This window comes from Sturnira hondurensis, unplaced genomic scaffold (genome assembly GCF_014824575.4).
Source record: "Sturnira hondurensis isolate 20B ecotype Veracruz unplaced genomic scaffold, ASM1482457v3 Scaffold0022910, whole genome shotgun sequence".
NCBI classification, from domain to species: domain Eukaryota; kingdom Metazoa; phylum Chordata; class Mammalia; order Chiroptera; family Phyllostomidae; genus Sturnira; species Sturnira hondurensis.
In genome coordinates, this window is record NW_028095541.1 from 5,715,930 (window position 1) to 5,733,264 (window position 17,335).

The following is a 17,335-nucleotide window of genomic DNA, read 5'->3' on the forward strand; positions in this document are numbered from 1 at the left end:
CTTGGTGTACCTGTTATGTTGTAGGGGGCAGAGCCTTAGGTATTCACCAGGGTGGGGCAACCCTCTGTGCTGCTTTGTGGTGCTGTCTGTGGGGGAAGGAGGGGAAGGAACAGAGAGGGAATAATGCCACTTGCTGGCTCTGCTCTAGCCCTACTTTCCATCACTTCCCTCACTTCCCACAAGTGGATTGTGGCCTTTCAGATGCTGATTTGCAGATGGGTGGGTTTGTGTATGTTCTAGGACCCTGTGGTCCTCTCCCATGGACTGTCCTATGATCCTGAGAGTTTCTTCCATTGCCACAACTCCCGCAGATTTTACATCCAAAGGTTTTGAATCTTTAGTTTCCCATGCTGAAACCCTGGGTTCTGCAGTCTGTCTCACTTCCCAGTGGTTCTTCCGAACTTATCGGCCCACAAATGTGGGACCAACTGGTCCACCAGCCTCTTCCTTGGCTGTGTGTCCTCTACACCTCTGCTGCCCATCTCCACCCCTCCTATCAGCCTGGATGAATTTTTTTTTTAACTCCTTGGTTTTCAGACTTCCATGAAGTTTGAATATCTGGCAGTTCTGGTTGTTTTTTGTTTTTAAATTTGTTGTTGTCCTTCTTTTGGTTGTGCGAGGAAATGAAATTTTTCTACCTAAGTCTCCATCATGGCTGGAACTCCTGGGCTGCTTTCTCCAAATCCTTGGTGTGTCAGTACATGTGCAGATCCCCAAAAGAGGCTTTTCACACCAAATGATTCTTCCTAATGGTGTTCATTAATCAGATAATGAAAGTCACAGAAATTGTATAGTATAACAAAGTAATGTGAACAAAAGCAGATTAAAAGAACATGTTTAATAATTTTTAAAAAGCAGCGTAGGATTCCCAACAAGAAAAGGATGATTTTTCATTCTACTTAAGAAAAAATACTTTAGGGTAGTGAGGCTTAAATAAGAAAAGAGCCATTTGTACTGTGTGTGGATGCAGGTTGGGTTTAATCCAATAGTCTACCAGGCAGCAAAATTTAATCAACAAATACATTAAAGATTTCTCCCCTACTGAAGTGACCAATATAAAAATTACAAAATCAGCTAACTTTTTTGACATCAGAGCTGATGAAGTAGAGTGACAATTGCAGGTTCTCAAAATAATTTTCAGTGAAAACTTGAAGGCCAGTCAATAGCAAAATAAAAATATTTATGCTTCCACATGTGCATGAATAAAACCTAATAAACACATATACATATTTTATCATCCTGACTCCTGTCAGTGTATGAACTTACCAGTTTTAAGTCTCCACAACTGTTGGAAACGCAGCTTTCTTCTACCAACTCATTTACTTTCTTCTCTAATTGTCTAATCTTTTCTTCTGGACTGTTAAAGAAGAAAGCAGGTAATCATTCAACACCAATAATATATACTGATACTAAGATTTAATTTACTTTAAACATTTTCATTGTAAGTGCTTTTAAAAGTGAAAAGTCATAGATGAGACAAATGTATAAATGGCATTAAACAGCAAATGTACCATTGTTTTTAATAATTGCATTATATAATTACTCAGAATAACAGTAAAAACAGTTAACATTTACTTAGCATAAGTGTAATTTCATCCTGAGCAACATGCTTTACCCCAATTATGACATTTAATTCTCATAATCACATTTGCTACAAATACTATCATTATTTTTCTTACTAATAGGGAAACAGGTTTAGAAAGTTAAATGCTGTGCCTTAGATCACACAGACAGAAAATTAGAGCCAGGACTTAAATGCAGTAAGGAAGTCTGGGAGCCATGCTGTTGTATTATCATCCCCAGGAGAAAGCAGATCCTTTTTTCAGATGAGTGGCAAATGGGGACTTTTTCTGGTGGTTAGGAAAACTGAAGCCCTCCATAAAAGAGGTAACACAATTATTATTATTTACTACCAGATAGGTACTAAAGAGAAGGTTTCTAACAAGGTGAGAAATTCAAAACCCCTGATTCCATTAGTAGCAAACATACCACCTCAAATCAGTCACCTTTCAAAAGCGTCAATTTCTTTTTGCTGCCACTTGCTTCCAGCAAATAACACAACACTCCAAATGCACAAAAGTACCTAGATAATATTTTATAAGTATATCAAAATACATTCTATTTCTCTTAATCCTCAAAAAATGAGATCTTTAAAAAGAATACAGGAATAAATTTAACAGCATAGCCTTGCCTATAGGATCTTATTCTTCAACCTGCCTATGAATTTCATCAGGTGGGATACAAATCTCATCAAATGGGATACAGAGATCTATCTGCAAAATTCTAACTGAAAAATGAGCATAATGGATGGTAGTTTCATAAAGGTTACAGCGAAGTACAGAATTCTATTTTCTGGTTGTCTGAAACACTCTAAGAAATGTTGCTGACTATTATTATAAAACCTAAAATATCAATATAAATTTTGTTGTTGCTGTTTTTGCCTGTAACTCGAACTCTTGTTTATTTTTAAGTATATTTTATTGATTATGCTATTACAGTTGTCCCATTTTTTCTTCTCCTTTATTCCCCTCCACCCTGCAACCACCTCCCACCAGCATTCCCATCCCTTTAGTTCATGTCCATGGATTATACATATAAGTTCTTTGGCTTCTCCATTTCCTATATTATTCTTAAGCTATTCTACTATTCTGGGTTCACATCTCAGTCCTGCCATTTAATTAGTATTACCAAGTGATTTTTGTGCTTTACATTTACATATAGTACTGGCACAGTGCCCGGCACATAGTGAGTCCTCAGCAAGTGTTTGCTTCTAAAACTATGTGTAAAATGTACACATCAATGGTACCTGGGTACCATTAAATACATACAGCTGAATTTGTACAATAGTTTTTTGGCTACTTTCTAACCACTAACACAAAACTAAGCTAATTCAATAAAAATTAAGTTTCTCAATACTGATATGACAAGCTAACTTCTTATATGTTCTTGTAATTTTTTTCTTTGAAATATCCCCTTAAAATAAGTGTATCTTATTACATTTACAACCTTATTTGGCCTTCAAGAAAATTAATATTAGGCTCCATTAAAATTAGATATATCTTCAACTTAAATAATATAATAAAACCACACAGGACCCACATGGCTATTTTCTTAGGCTTGTTTCTTTTGCTGCTTCCAAGAACTAGGGATGATAATGTAATTACTATTCTGCTGAGACAAACTTAAAATACTTATGGATTACATATTTGGAAAATAAAAAAACTATGTAATAACAATAAAACAACAACATAATGAATTATATACCTATCTTCATTTTTGGCTTCCAAAGGAGGAGCAGGGCCTCTTGACTGACCAAGGGGGTCAAATGCAGAGCCTGAGACATAATTCAAGAATTCATATTTAATCTGTGACTCAGCATATTGAAGAAAATAAGAAACCTTGTACTAGATATTTAATTATTTATTAAATGGCTCAGATTATCAATTTATTGAACATTCAGGACATTTATCATGCCTACATAAACATTTTGAATATCAAGAAATCGGTGAGATTTTTAACACACAGAAAACTATGTAAATAAAACTTGTGTGTTAACATATAAAAACAAAACTGAGATGCTCTCTCAGTATCTACTCCTCCTCCACAGTAATCTATTCCTATTATGAACTCTAAATTATCAGTCATGTGAGCAGTAAACTGGCATTGGCTTTTTAATTGATCTTATTGGTAAATATACATTAGTTTTTGTCATAATAATTTTATTTTTAAATTATTATTTACATTTTATATTTAAATACTATTTTTTACCTTTATTTTTTAAAAATCAAACTCTAACTTATGTAAAATAAAACACAAATTTTTCATGTACAATTTGGTACAATCTGAGAAGTTATATGTCAGTGTGACCACCATCCCGATTGAGATGCAGAGTGTTTGTATCAGCCCTTTTCTTTCTTATGGTAACTAAGATAATGGCACACCTTGTAATCAATGCCACATGAGAATTTAAGTGGTAATAATACTTACACATACAAAAATAGTAAGAAATATGAAAAGATCTGAAAAAAGTCAGTAGAGACAATATTACAAACCTCTCAAAGCTGCTTTGGTAAAACCTGCTGCTCTCACTGCTGTCATAGGTCTAGTAACTCCATCCTTAAAAGAACAGGAATCATTTAAATGTACTTACAATTCTGCAAGTGACATATCTTAATATAACTGCAATTTTATACTGATTTTTAATCACTGTCTGCTTATTCTGTGCATCTGCTCCTCTATATCAATCTTGTCTCTTCGCTTCCCCCTACAAATGTGTAATTCCTTGCTCTAACTGGGCTTACTCCATTTGAAAAAAACTCACAGATTTTTACACAGCAGTTTATATAGCCAATTACCTGCCTGCTCCCCTACTTTTGGTTGGTATCTTCTATGACCATGAAAACAATCAGACATGGGTGTAAATGACAGCATAGAAAAATGGGCCCCAGAGTGTACTACACAAGCAAACCATCAGTCCACATCCACTCTCCAATGGGGTCTCTTCTGAAATCTCAGGACATTCAGAGATTGGGCCTCTAAAGATTTCAAACAGTCCAACCTGTAGCCCACACTTTAAATAATCAGGGTCATTATATCAGTAACATCCTCTTTAGCATTTTAAAATAATATAATAAAGAAAAGATAACTTTGGTAATAATATTTTAAGTCACGAGAGAAGGCCAAATGAACCACATGACAAATACCTGGATCAGCCCCGTCACAGGTCTTCCTCCCATTGATGATGCCAGGGATGTTTTGGACTAGTAAACAGAAAAATAAGTTAAAATAATTTCAAAAAAATTATACTTAATTTTATTTCAAAAGTTTTACAACTTTTTAAATGTTTTTCTTCATTCTCTTGGCAAATGAACCTAAACACAATTTTTCCCATGTATCACCTGAGGACACAGAATCAAACGGTACAACTCTAAAGCAGGCATCAGCAAACTACCACCCTCAGCCTTGTAAATAGTTCCCCTGGAGCTCAGCCACGCCCATCTGTGGCTGCTCTAGCACCACAAATGCTGAGTAGCAGCAGAGACTGTCTGGCCTGGAAAGCCTAAACCCTTCACAGAAAATGTTTGCTTTCTCTTATTCTAAAACAGCACCAAAAACAAAATTTTTAAGTAATACATATATGGGCTGACTAATAAAGGCATGTTTCACATGACACACAGACACCCTATTTATGTATAAAGGCTACTTTCTTTATTCATATAAAGGGACAGCATGAAGGCAAGTGCCCTGGACCTTTAGATTCTGAAACCATTTTTCTGACCTCTGAGAAGTGTCACCATAAAGACAACCCCCACCTCACTCATGTTTCTCCAGTTCCTTTATTATTTTGCATAAGCTAAAATATCCAAGTTTGGGCAACATTTAAAAGATTTTTCATTATAGATTTTTACATAGCATCTTTCCTCCAAATATCGCAAATAAGAGTAACACCAAAATATATGCCTTTGAATTTTTTCTTAAATTTTACTATTTATTTATTTATTTAGTCTAATAATTTTATTGTATTTTTATTACTATTTAGCCCCTTTTTACTTTTTAATGATTTGATTAGTAAGTTTTAAGAAAATTAACAACCTATTTACATTTATATAACATAAAACTTCACATAAAATGTATGAATGAAATACTCATGAAACTTGGTTATATTACATAAAAAAATGAAAGGAAGTCAATAAACACACAAGATTTATAAATTGAAAAAGGTAATAATATATTTTCTGATATATTTATAATCAAAGTGACTAGAATATTTGAAGCTATTAATCAAATAAGACTTTTATAATGTTCATAATTATTCAAAACAGAAAATATATCTGGGACATGGACTGAAAGATAGACAGAATTATTAAGAACTGCCTGAAATAAACTCTTATGTATAATAAAAAGCATCTTAATATTTTCAGCTTAAGAAAACCTACCCCATATCCAGTAGCTACAGGTCTAGTAACTGCTGTGCTTGGTATTTTAGCAGTTATCTTGGGGAGGAAAAAAAGACATAGTTAATAGAATTCAGATTAGGTTATATAATAGAAAATTGGAAAAGCTGGGAAATATAGCCTCATCAATAGAGAAGTGTTTATATAATATTTAGAATAATTTCCTTTTAAATTATCTTACATATTAAGGAGCCCAGGAATTTTAGGTATTGGGAAGAAGACTTATTCTGGATTCATTTCACAGGAGAAAAGGGACTTTAGGACGACCAGAGGTGCCTATAGGAAAGATCAGTGTTCATGGCTGCTTCCATCATTTACCACACATACTTATTACTACTGCCAGCCACTAGGTCTAACAATAGACAGGATTTGGAGTCAGAGAATATGGGGTCAAATGTCAGCTCTTTCTCTACTAGCTGAGTTTATTTAGTCTCTTTGAACCTAAAGTTTCTCACCTTTGAAATAAGGATACAAGGTATGCTGATCACAAAATTGTAGTTGGAAACAAATAGGACCATGCAGGTAAAACTGACTTAAACATGTCAGCTGTTAGGCATATTTATTAGAAACATTTGATGAAAACATCAACACAGAAGCTCTACTTCTGGTTATGATGAACTACTGTTTTAAGTAACATTTCCACTAAGAATGAATAACCTGGAGACAAAAACAATTTTGTAAAATATCAGTTGGAATACATTTAGAGAACCATTGAGGAAGTAAAGAATTACAAGTTCTCCATATAAAAGGGGAAGGCTTGAGAGGTGAGCCTGCATTAGGGTCTGCTTTTCTCCTACAGGCATCTGCTTATTCCAAAGCAAGGCTAAGAAGCTGTCCATAGCTTTTTGTAGGCTCACAGGCTTGAGGAGAGCTAGGGGCCTACCAAGGTGGCTGCCCTGGTAATAATCCCAGTTTTAGACTGTGATCTCAAAAGGCTAAGACTGAAAAGTTAAATTAGAAGTATATCAGCCATCATAAAGACTGATGTCCAATTTAGGATCATCTTAAACTCAATTGGATTAAGGTGAACCAGGATTCCTAGTGCCCCTGCAGAAATAAGTAAGTGTGAATTCTCTCTAGTGAAAGATGAAATCACTTAAGACTGTTGTTCAGTAGAACTTTCCTGCACTGATGGGAAATCTGTATCTGCCTTGTCTGATGAGACGGCCACTAGCCACATGTGGCTGCTGAGCATCTGAAACGTGGCTGGTTGTAACAAGAATCTGCATTTTAAAATTTTATTGAATTTTAAGTAATTTAAATGTAAATAGTCACATGTGACTAGTGGTTACCATATTGTACAGCACAGACATACTGAGATATGTCCAGAAAGTATCCAGACATATACTATAAAAAATAGAGACATTTATTGAAGAAGATAAAAGAATCAAAAAAATTGTACATAAAACATGATGTCTCAGTTCCCTTCAAAGTAGGCACCTTGGGACCTCACACAGTTCTCCCAGTCACCATCAGCTGCCCCATTGTATTTTCTTGAATCTCATTGACAGTCTGAAATCTCTTCTTCCCTTTCAATTTTAGTTTTGGGAAAAGCCAGAAGTCACAGGGTGCCAAATCTGGGCTGAAAGAGGGCTGAGTCACCTGGGTGATTTGATGTTTTACCTAAAAACTCTGCACGAGATGTGATGCATGAGTGAGTGCATTGTCATGAAGCTGCCAATCACCAGCTGCCCATAGCTGTGGCCTTCTGAATCATACAAATAGTTTCCACAGTGGGATACTCAAGCTTAATGCAAAATCTGATGCAGATCTATTGCTCTACTCACTCAGTCATTTTGAATGTGATGGCCACACAGTGCACATGCTCACTCAACAGCATCTACCACCCCCACTGATTAGTACACTGAGGTTGTCGTTCACACATGCACATTCCAGTCCATTTTCCTTGGTTGCCAAGTTACAGTGATGTCAAGCAACCTGTTCTCCTTATATTAACAGTGGCTGGACTTTTTCCAGATAGACCTCATATGTATCACTTACTGGATTTCTTTTCATTCTTTTGTTTTTCTTGGCTTTTGGTTAGGCAGTCTTGCCTCCTATATGTCTGGTTGTTTTTGAATGAATTCCAGAGATTGTAAAAAATTTTTTAGAGATAATGTAAGGCTATACAGGGTCTGTTTGCCCTGGTTTGATTCCCACTCAGGGCTCATGCCCGGGTTGTAGGTTCGATCTCTGGTCGGAGTGCATGCCCTTGTCAGGGAGTGTAGGAGAATGCAGCCTCTCTTTCCTCTCTCTCTGACTCTCATTCTCCCTCCCCTTCTCCCGGCCCTTCCTCTCTCTCTAGAAACAGCAACAATAAACATTAAAGCCCCGGCTGGGTAGCTTAGTTGGTTAGAGCATCCTCCTGATATGCCAAGATTGCTAGTTTGATCCCTGGTCAGGGCACATACAACAAGCAACCAATGAATGCATAAATAAGTAGAACAATGAATCAATGTCTCTCTCCCTCCCTTTCTCTGCCCCCCTACTTCTTCTCCCTCTCTCTCTCAAATCAGTTTTGAAAGAACATTTAAAAACTTGACCTAATTGACAGGTAACAGGTCTTAGAAAAAGCTGGAAAGAATAGGGTCTCAAGACTTCTGAGAACAAACTGAAGGAAAGGTTTATATTCTTTATATATATTCTCTCTCTATATAAGGAATAATAGTAGTAGCACACACATAAAGTATTATTCTTTTTAACTACTTACAAATAATCAAATCATGTTTTTAGCATTAGTCAGACCTCTTCAGACAGAGTGGATCCTGCCCAGTCTCTTCCTTTATTCACCTCACACCCTCACCTGTCATCCCTCTCCTCCCACATCTAAGGTCAGTACATACCCTTTAACATTCAAATGTAAATTTATCTGGAGCAGCCTATTGTGATTGTCTCAGTGTCAGATAATCTTTATTTACGGTCCCATAACAATTTATACTCTTTCTCACAGAACTTTCTATACTTCACTATTTCACTTAGTATCAACCTTGTCCATTTTAAACTACAAAAGAAGCTTGGCAGATTCCATGCACGGTGCAGGTCAGATGTCTACGCTTTGAATGACAGAAATTTAGTAATACTGAAAAATTAATACTAGCAATTAATGTACTGGTGGAATATATATTAATTAATCAAGTGACATTAATCCTAAGAAGGAGTAGTAATTTGTAAATTAAGCACCAATGTTTTGAAGAATCAATGGTTATGTAACCTTAAAAATTAGAAAGACAAATATCTTTTAAACAACGAGTGACTTAGGTAAACATATTACATAAATAATATTTACATTCTCAAAAGCCTAAGCAATTCTTTGATATAAAATATAATTATAAAACATTGCTGAAAGAAATTAAAGAAAACTCAAATATATATAAAAAATCCATGTTTATGGATGGGAAAACTTAATAATATTGTTAAGTGTCTATACTACCAAAAACAATTTATAGATTCAACCCAATTCCTAATAAAATCCCAATGCCATCTTTAGAAGAAATAGAAAAATTCATTCTAAAATTCATTTGGAATCTGAAGGGACCCTGAATAGCCAAAACTAGTTTTAAAAAAGTGAACAAAGTTGGGGAACTCATATTTCCTGATTTCAAAACAGATTACAAAGCTAAAGTAATAAAAACAGTGTGGTACTGGTATAAGACAGAAAAACAGATCAATGAATCAGAGTAAAGAGCCCAGAAAAAACCCTCATGTATGGTCAAATGATCTTCAATGAGGATGCTAAGACCACACAATGGGGTAAGTCAGTTTTTTCAACAAATAATGGTGATAAAACTGAATATTCACATGCAAAAGAATGCTTAGACATTTATCTTGCACCATACACAAAAGTTAATCAAAATGGATAAAAGGATTAAACATATGACCTAAAACTATAAAAATCCTAGAAGAGAACAGAGGAAAAGTTTAATGATATCGGACTTTCTTGGATATGACACCAAAAGTACAGGCAACAAAAGCAAATATAGACAAATGGAACTATATCAAACTTTTAAAATTTTGTGCATCAAAGGACATAATCAACACACTGAAAAGGCAACCTTCAGAATGGGATAATGTATTTGCAAATCATACATCTGATAAAGGATTAATATCTAGAATATATAAATAACTCCTAGAACACACAAAATCAAATAACCTATAAAAAATGGGCAAAGAAATTAAATAGACATTTCTTCAAAGATAATATACAAATGGCCAACAAGCATATCAAAAGATACTGAACATCATTCATCAACAGAGAAATGCAAATCAAAACTACAATGAGAATCACCTCATACCTATTAAAATTGCCACTCTCAAAAAAAAAAAGAAAAGAAAAGAACATGTGTTGGCAAGGATGTGGAGAAATTGGAACATTTGTGCACTGTTACTAGGGTTGTAAAATGATGCATACACTATGGAAAACAGTAAGGAAATTACTAAAAAACTTAAAAACAGAATTATCTATGATCCAGCAATTCTACTTCTGAGTATTTATCCAAATGATTGAAAACAGGGTCTAGCCCAGTCAGGGAGCAAGGTAGCTGGCTGAATGCGGTCACACATTCACACTCAGATAAACCAGACAAAGGAGCGAGCAGTGAGACAGACCGTGCAGACTAGGGCCCCAGCGATGGGAATTAAAGCCTAAAAGCACCAATTGGAAAAAATTTCAGGGTCGAGGTACCGGGAGAAGCTCCGAGGCTCACAGAGAGTTTGTTGGAGAGACCCACAGGGTCCTGGACGGTGCACAGGCCCACACACCCAGGAGCTGGCACCGGTTTGCTTGGGGGAAGCAGCAGAGGGGACTGAAGTCTGAGAGAGAGCGGAACAAATGCCATTGCCCCTCTCTGACCCTGTCCCCACATACAGCATCACAACCAAGCCACTGGGTTGCCCTGCCCTGGTGAATACCTAAGGCTCCGCTCCTCATAAGTAACAGGCATAAACAGTCCAAAACATTATGGCTCAAGAAGAACACCTCAAAGCCCCAGAGCCAATACTTCTAAGAACAAAGAGATAACTAACTTATCAGATGCACAGTTCAAAATACTGGTGATCAGGATGCTCACAGAACTGGTTGATTTTAGTCACAAATTAGAGGAACAAATAAAGGCTACACTAAATAAAATGAAGGAAAATGCACAGGAACCAATGGTGATGGAAAAGAAATGGACTCAAATCAATGGAGTGGACCAGAAGGAAGAAAAAAATGACCAAACAGAAAAGAAGGAAGAAACAAGAATTCAAAAAAATGAGGAGAGGCTTAGGAACCTCTAGGACATCTTTAAACATTCCAACATTCGAATTATAGGGATACCAGAAGGAGAAGACGAAGAGCAACAAGTAGAAAACTTATTTGAACAAATAATAAAGGAGAACCCCAATCTGGCAAAGGAAACAGACTTCCAGAAAATCCAGGAAGCACAGAGAGTCCCAAAGAAGTTGGGCCCAAAAAGGAACACACCAAGGCACATCAGAATTACATTAGCCAAGATTAAAGATAAGAAGAGAATCCTAGAAGCAGTAAGAGATAAAGGGACAGTCACCTACAAAGGAGTTCTCATCCGACTGCCAGCTGATTTCTCAAAAGACACCTTACAGGCAAGAAGGGGCTGGAAAGAAGTATTCCAAGTCATGAAATCCAAGGACCTACATCCAAGATTGCTCTATCCAGCAAAGCTTTCATTTAAAATGGAAGGGCAGATAAAGTGCTTCTCAGATAAGGTCAAGTTCAAGGAGTTCACCTCCACCAAGCCCGTATTGTATGAAATGCTAAAGGGACTTATCTAAGAAAAAGAAGATAAAAATATGAACAGTGAAAGGACAGCAAACACACAGTTATTAACAACCACACCTAAAACAAAAGCAAACTAAGAGGAGAGCTAGATCAGGAGCGGAACCATAGAAATGGAGATCACATGGAGGGTTATCAGCTGGGAGTGGAAAGTTGGAGAGAGGGAGAAAAAGTACAGGGAATAAGCAGCATAAATGGTAGGTAGAAAATAGACAGTGGGAAGTTAAGAATAGTACAGAAAATGTAGAAGCCAAAGAACTTATCTGTATGATCCACGGACATGAAATAAAGCAGGGGAGAAAGTGGATGGGAGGCAGTGTGCAGGGTGGAGGGGAATGAAGAAGGGGAAATGGGACAACTGTAATGGCATAATCAATAAAATATATTAAAAAGAAAAAAGAAAACAGGGTCTAGAAATGATATGCACACAGCCATGTTCACAGCAGCATTATAGCAACATACAGACAGTGGAGAGGATTCCAAGATAGCTGCAGAGTAGGTGGAAGCTACACTAACCTGCTCCTGGTCCTAGACCAGATTTATACATAAATTCTGGAGCAATAAACCTGAATAATAAAATGAAGGACAGATGAACTCAAATATTAAAACCAAAGATTTACAAAAGAAGCTCCATAGAGACGGGTAAGAAGGGCAAAAACGTGAAAAAGGCTAGCCGCTGCACCAGGTTTAGCAGTGACCTGAGGGATATTGGGACTACAAAACTCCCACCCCCTCTCTAGGAGGGTGAGGTCTTAACCCCATGCAGGGATCCTTAACCCAGAGCAACAGAGACAGGAAGAGGAATCCACATAGCGTTCAGTCCACCTGGGAGACCCAGATGCCGCCTTTTCTGGGTCAGACACTCCTATTGTTACAGCACCAGCCTGGGGAGTACATTGCCTGCTCTCTGACTGCTGGTGAGCCCACTCTACCACACTCAGGTCCTGCAGAGAGGTCTGCTAACTGCACCAGCAGTGACTTTCGGGGCCCTCTTATTCTGGGGAGGCTCTCAGCAGAGAGCCAGACAGTGATTAAACTGTTTGGCTTTGGAGAGAGGGATTGAGTTGCCCACTTCAATCACACAGATGGCGCTCAACCCTCAACATGTTGAATCACCTGGCTGGCCCATCCTGCTGAGTTCAGCTGAGCAGGGGACCAGACTGCCATGCAGAGCTGGTACTTTCAGACCATGTCTTGCAGAGAAGATTTTGTCCAGGAATCAGATGGGAAGGACTGGTGGCTACATTACAATGAAGAGGGTCATTCATATCTCCTCAGTGAGCTGAAGCCTTCACTACCCTGGAGAGAGAAAGAAGTGCCTGCCCCTTTCCTATAGGCTTGTGGGTACCACCCCCAAAGGGAGACTGGATAAGCCCTCCCAAACTCTGAATATCCCACCCACTAGGCTCAGTTCTGTGGGGAGAAGGAAGAGCAGCTCGATATGGGGACATTAAAAAAGTGATCCCCTCCGAGGCTATTGTCTGGGACTGGGACAAAGTGTTTAGCCCAGTCCTGCAGGCTGTCTCAGCATTACTGCAATGGCTGAGACTCTTTAGAACTGTTCCCCTGAGCCCTGGGTGGCTGAGCTTGCTCATGCAGAGGAGAGGACTGGCTATACCCATTCTGAACCTGCCACGAGCCCATGTTGGGGAACTAGAGTTGGAAACTCTGGCAGAGACTGAGTGTTTTGGCTCTGGAGTAGGGGCCACTTCCCCCTCACTGAGTGCCTGACTGCATTATCCCCAGGGAGGGGACAAACTAGCCCTATTCTCCCATCCCCGGTCGCCATGCCCTAATAAGCTCCCAACCTGTGGAAGGGGCTGTGGTTCACACCCAGTCTGGGTTCACTTTAGTCTTCTTTGAAAGACTCTAGAGGAAGACCAGCTAACCCCAAGGGGAGGCAGAGTAGCTGACAGGTGGAGACAGAACTCAGGGAGCCTCAGTCTTTTTACAGATCTGCCCCCAGCTCTAAGCTGGAGGAAGCTGACCCTTATATACAGATTGGCCCCTCCCATACACACCCAGGTCCAGTAGACACAGCCACAAGCAGTAAACAGTGTAGTAGCTTCAGGGTTACTGATTACACACATCTGACATAGACCTGTACTTGAACCATGCCCACATGGACCCAGAACAACACAATCAGTGATGGGCTTCAGACCACACCAGAGCTCAACCCAACTAGCCACACAAGCAGCACACCCAAAGGGGAATTCTGGCAGGAACCAGACCCTGCTGGGAACAACTCAACCTAGGGGGGAAGCCCCTGCACAGCATCTCTACAAGGTGATCGAGGTTTACCTTTATGGTCGGCCAGCCTTGAAGGGTTAACTCCACTCACAAAAGGGCCAACAGCATTCAAGACTCATCTACAACATCAGGATACACATAACCCACAAGAAACACTACTGGAACATGGAGCTCTAGGTGATCCAGAAGACTGTGCCAGAGACTCCAACAAGATGCCTTTACCATAAAGTCATCATAACAAGTTTATGAGTCACAGCAGATCTACCTAATACATAGAGACAAAATAGGGCCCCAAATGAAAGAACAAGAAAACCCCTCAGAAAGAAAATGAAATGAAATGGAAGCAACAAAAATCCCAGATGCAGAGTTTAAAACAATGGTTATAAGGATACTCAAGGGCCACAGGGAAAGAATTGATGATCTCAGTGAGAACTTAAAAGAGGTCGTAAGCATTAAAAAGGACACATAAACTAAAAAAGAACGAGTCATAAATGAGGAATACACTAGAGGGAATCAACAGCAAGTTAGATGAAATAGAGGATCCAATCAGTGATTTAAAGGACAACAGTAAGCACCAAGCAAAACATCAAAAAGAAAGAGAATTTTAAAAAATGAGAAGAGTCTAAAGGACCTCTGGGACAACATCAAGCATAACCACATCTGCATCATAGGGGTACCAGGAGTAGAGAGAGAGCAGGGGATTGAGAAACTTTCTTCATTTGAAGAAATAACGGCTGAAAACTTCCCTAACCTGGTGAAGGAAAAAGTCACCCAAGTTCAGGAAGCACAGAGAGTCTAAATGAAGATAAAACCAAAGAGACCACACCAAGACACATCATAATTAAAACAGTAAAGGTTAAACACAATGACATATTTTCAAAGCAGCAAGAGAGAGACAATTAGCTACCTACAATGGAGGGGTTTCATAAGGCTGTCAGCAGATTTCTTAACAGAAACACTTCAGGCCAGGAGGGATCAGCATGAAATACTCAAAGTGATAAAAAGCAAGGACCTGCAACCATTACAACCAAACCAGTACTGCAAGAAATGTTAAAGGGCCTGATTTAAGAAGAAAAAGAAATAGAGAGAGCAGAACATACATATAAAGAATAAAATGGCAATAAATAACTACTTAACAATCATAACCATAAATGTAAATGAATTTAATACTCCATCAAAATACACAGGGTAGCTGAGTGGATAAGAAAACATCACCCATTTATATGCTGTCTATAATAAAGCCACCTCAGAAAAAAAAGATGTACACTGAATTCAAGGGATGGAAAAATATTCCATGCAAATAGAAGTGAACAAAAGACTGGGGTAGAAATACTTATATTTGACAAAATAGACTTCAAAACAAAGGCAAAGAGAAAAGGAAGGTCACTATATAATATTTAGGGGGGAATCCAGCAAGCGAATATAACCCTTATAAATATATACATCTAACATAGAAGTACCGAAATATATAAAGAAAATTGGTGGAAATTAAGGAATAGATCAACAACAATACAGTCACAGTAGGGGATTTTAACACCCCACTGTCACCAATGAATAGAACTTCCAGGCAAAAGATCAACAAGGTAACAGTGACTTTAAATGATGAACTGGATCTGAAGGATTTTATTGATATTTATGGAACATTTTATCCAAAACGGTATAATATACATTCTCCTTAAGTACACATGGAACATTCCTGAAGACAAACCACATGTTAGGACACAAAATAAGACTTATCAAATTGAAGAAGATTGAAATCGTATCAAGCATCTTCTCTAAACACAATTGTATAAAACTAGAGATCAACAGAAAAAAATAGAAAACATTCAAACACATTCAAAAAATTCAAAAAATCAGAAAAAAATAGAAAACATTCAAACACATGGAGGCTAAATAGCATGTTATTAAACAATGAATGGAAAATAATGAGATCAAGAAAGAAATAAAAAATTACCTGGAAACAAATGAAATTGAACAAGTGACAACCCAAAATCTGTGACACATAGCAAAAGCAGTCCTGAGAGGGAAGTTCATAGTATTATTATAGGCCTACCTCAAAAAGCAAGAAAAATCTCACATAAACAATCTAACCAGACACCTCAAAGAACTAGAAAATGAATCAAAAACAAAGTCTGGAGTTAAGTAGAAGGAAGGAAATAGTAAAAGTCAGAGTGAAAATAAATGACAGGAGAATAAAACAACAATACAAAAGACCAATGAAACTAAAGCTGATTTTTAAAAAGATAAACAAGATTAACAAACCTTTAACAATGCTCAAGAAGAAAAAAAAGTCACCTAAACATGGTGGCAAGGTAGGTGGGAGCAGAGCCCACTGCTGGAGCAGATTTCCCCTGCACCCAGCTAGAACACCTAACCAATTTTCTGAGCAACAGAGAGAACAGCCAACAGAATCACAGCTTATATGAAGTTTGGAGGCCAAAACTGTAGAGGACATTGAAAAACAGGCAGTAAGGAGAATGTGTTGGGACAGTAAAGTCCTTAGGACCTGTGTGGGGACCAAGGCTGCTGTGCCCTGGGGCTGGCTCTTGTGGCCATGGGCAGCTGCTGCAGGATCCCTGGAAGACAGCCAAATCAGCAGCTTCCTCCCCTACCGAAGTAGGGAAGATGGCAGCAGCACCAGGAAAGACCTGGATGTTTGAAGTTGCTGGGGGGAATGAAGAGGAAACAGGAGATGCACAGAGGTGGTGTTCACATGGTGGGACTGTGGACACTGGCTAGATCATTACCAGAGAAACTGGGGAGCTGGACAACACCTGGAGAAGGGAGAAGAGTTGGACCATGTGGGACCCTGACCTCCTGGTAGGATAGTCTCTGGTCTGGTTAGAAAGTTGGGCTGTGTGAAAAGCCAGTTGCTTGTTAAGAATGGCAGGCTTAAACAAGAGGATTTTTACTCAAAAAAGGGTTCTCAGCCACTGTTTAAGGAACTCTCGCACAGTGGCTGGCTAGTGAAGAGGAAGAAGGAGGTACACCACATGGACTGTTCAGAAGAGGGCAGCAGGGCTCAGGGAGTTAGCAGTGCCCACAGAGACTTAATTTAGTGTGGGAGCTGAACTACCCTGGAGAGACTTTGAGAGTGCCCAACACCCACATCAGCCAAGAGAGAAAGGGTGGTGTATGAGTTGCCCCTAATTAGTGCACCTTAGAAGCAGCACAACTGGTGGATTGAAGGTGTGAGCCTGGTGCAGATGGACAGTGGGGGTCCAGCAGCATATGGAAAACTGGGGCTGGAGGGTAGGCAACTGGGGGCCCAACTGAATATTGAAGCCCAGACCTGGCCCCCATCTTTGCAAAGCTACAGGAAGGCAGAAAAGTGAAGTCC

General features: G+C 38.5%; 1 protein-coding gene across 8 annotated transcripts in view; it reads right to left on the reverse strand.

The window, feature by feature from the left end:
• Nucleotides 1-17,335, reverse strand: part of IFT88 (intraflagellar transport 88) — a 224,533-nt gene that overhangs the window by 149,741 nt on the left and 57,457 nt on the right. For 7 of the 8 annotated variants that reach the window (XM_037037259.1, XM_037037260.1, XM_037037264.1 and 4 more), the window contains 5 exons: nt 5,937-5,993; nt 4,704-4,760; nt 4,053-4,116; nt 3,265-3,334; nt 1,267-1,357 (listed from right to left, as the gene is read on the reverse strand). In XM_037037259.1, coding sequence (XP_036893154.1) covers nt 1,267-1,357; nt 3,265-3,334; nt 4,053-4,116; nt 4,704-4,760; nt 5,937-5,993 — 339 coding nt within the window. The remainder of the gene's footprint in view (nt 1-1,266; nt 1,358-3,264; nt 3,335-4,052; nt 4,117-4,703; nt 4,761-5,936; nt 5,994-17,335) is intronic. The other variant, XM_037037262.1, reaches the window with a different exon arrangement.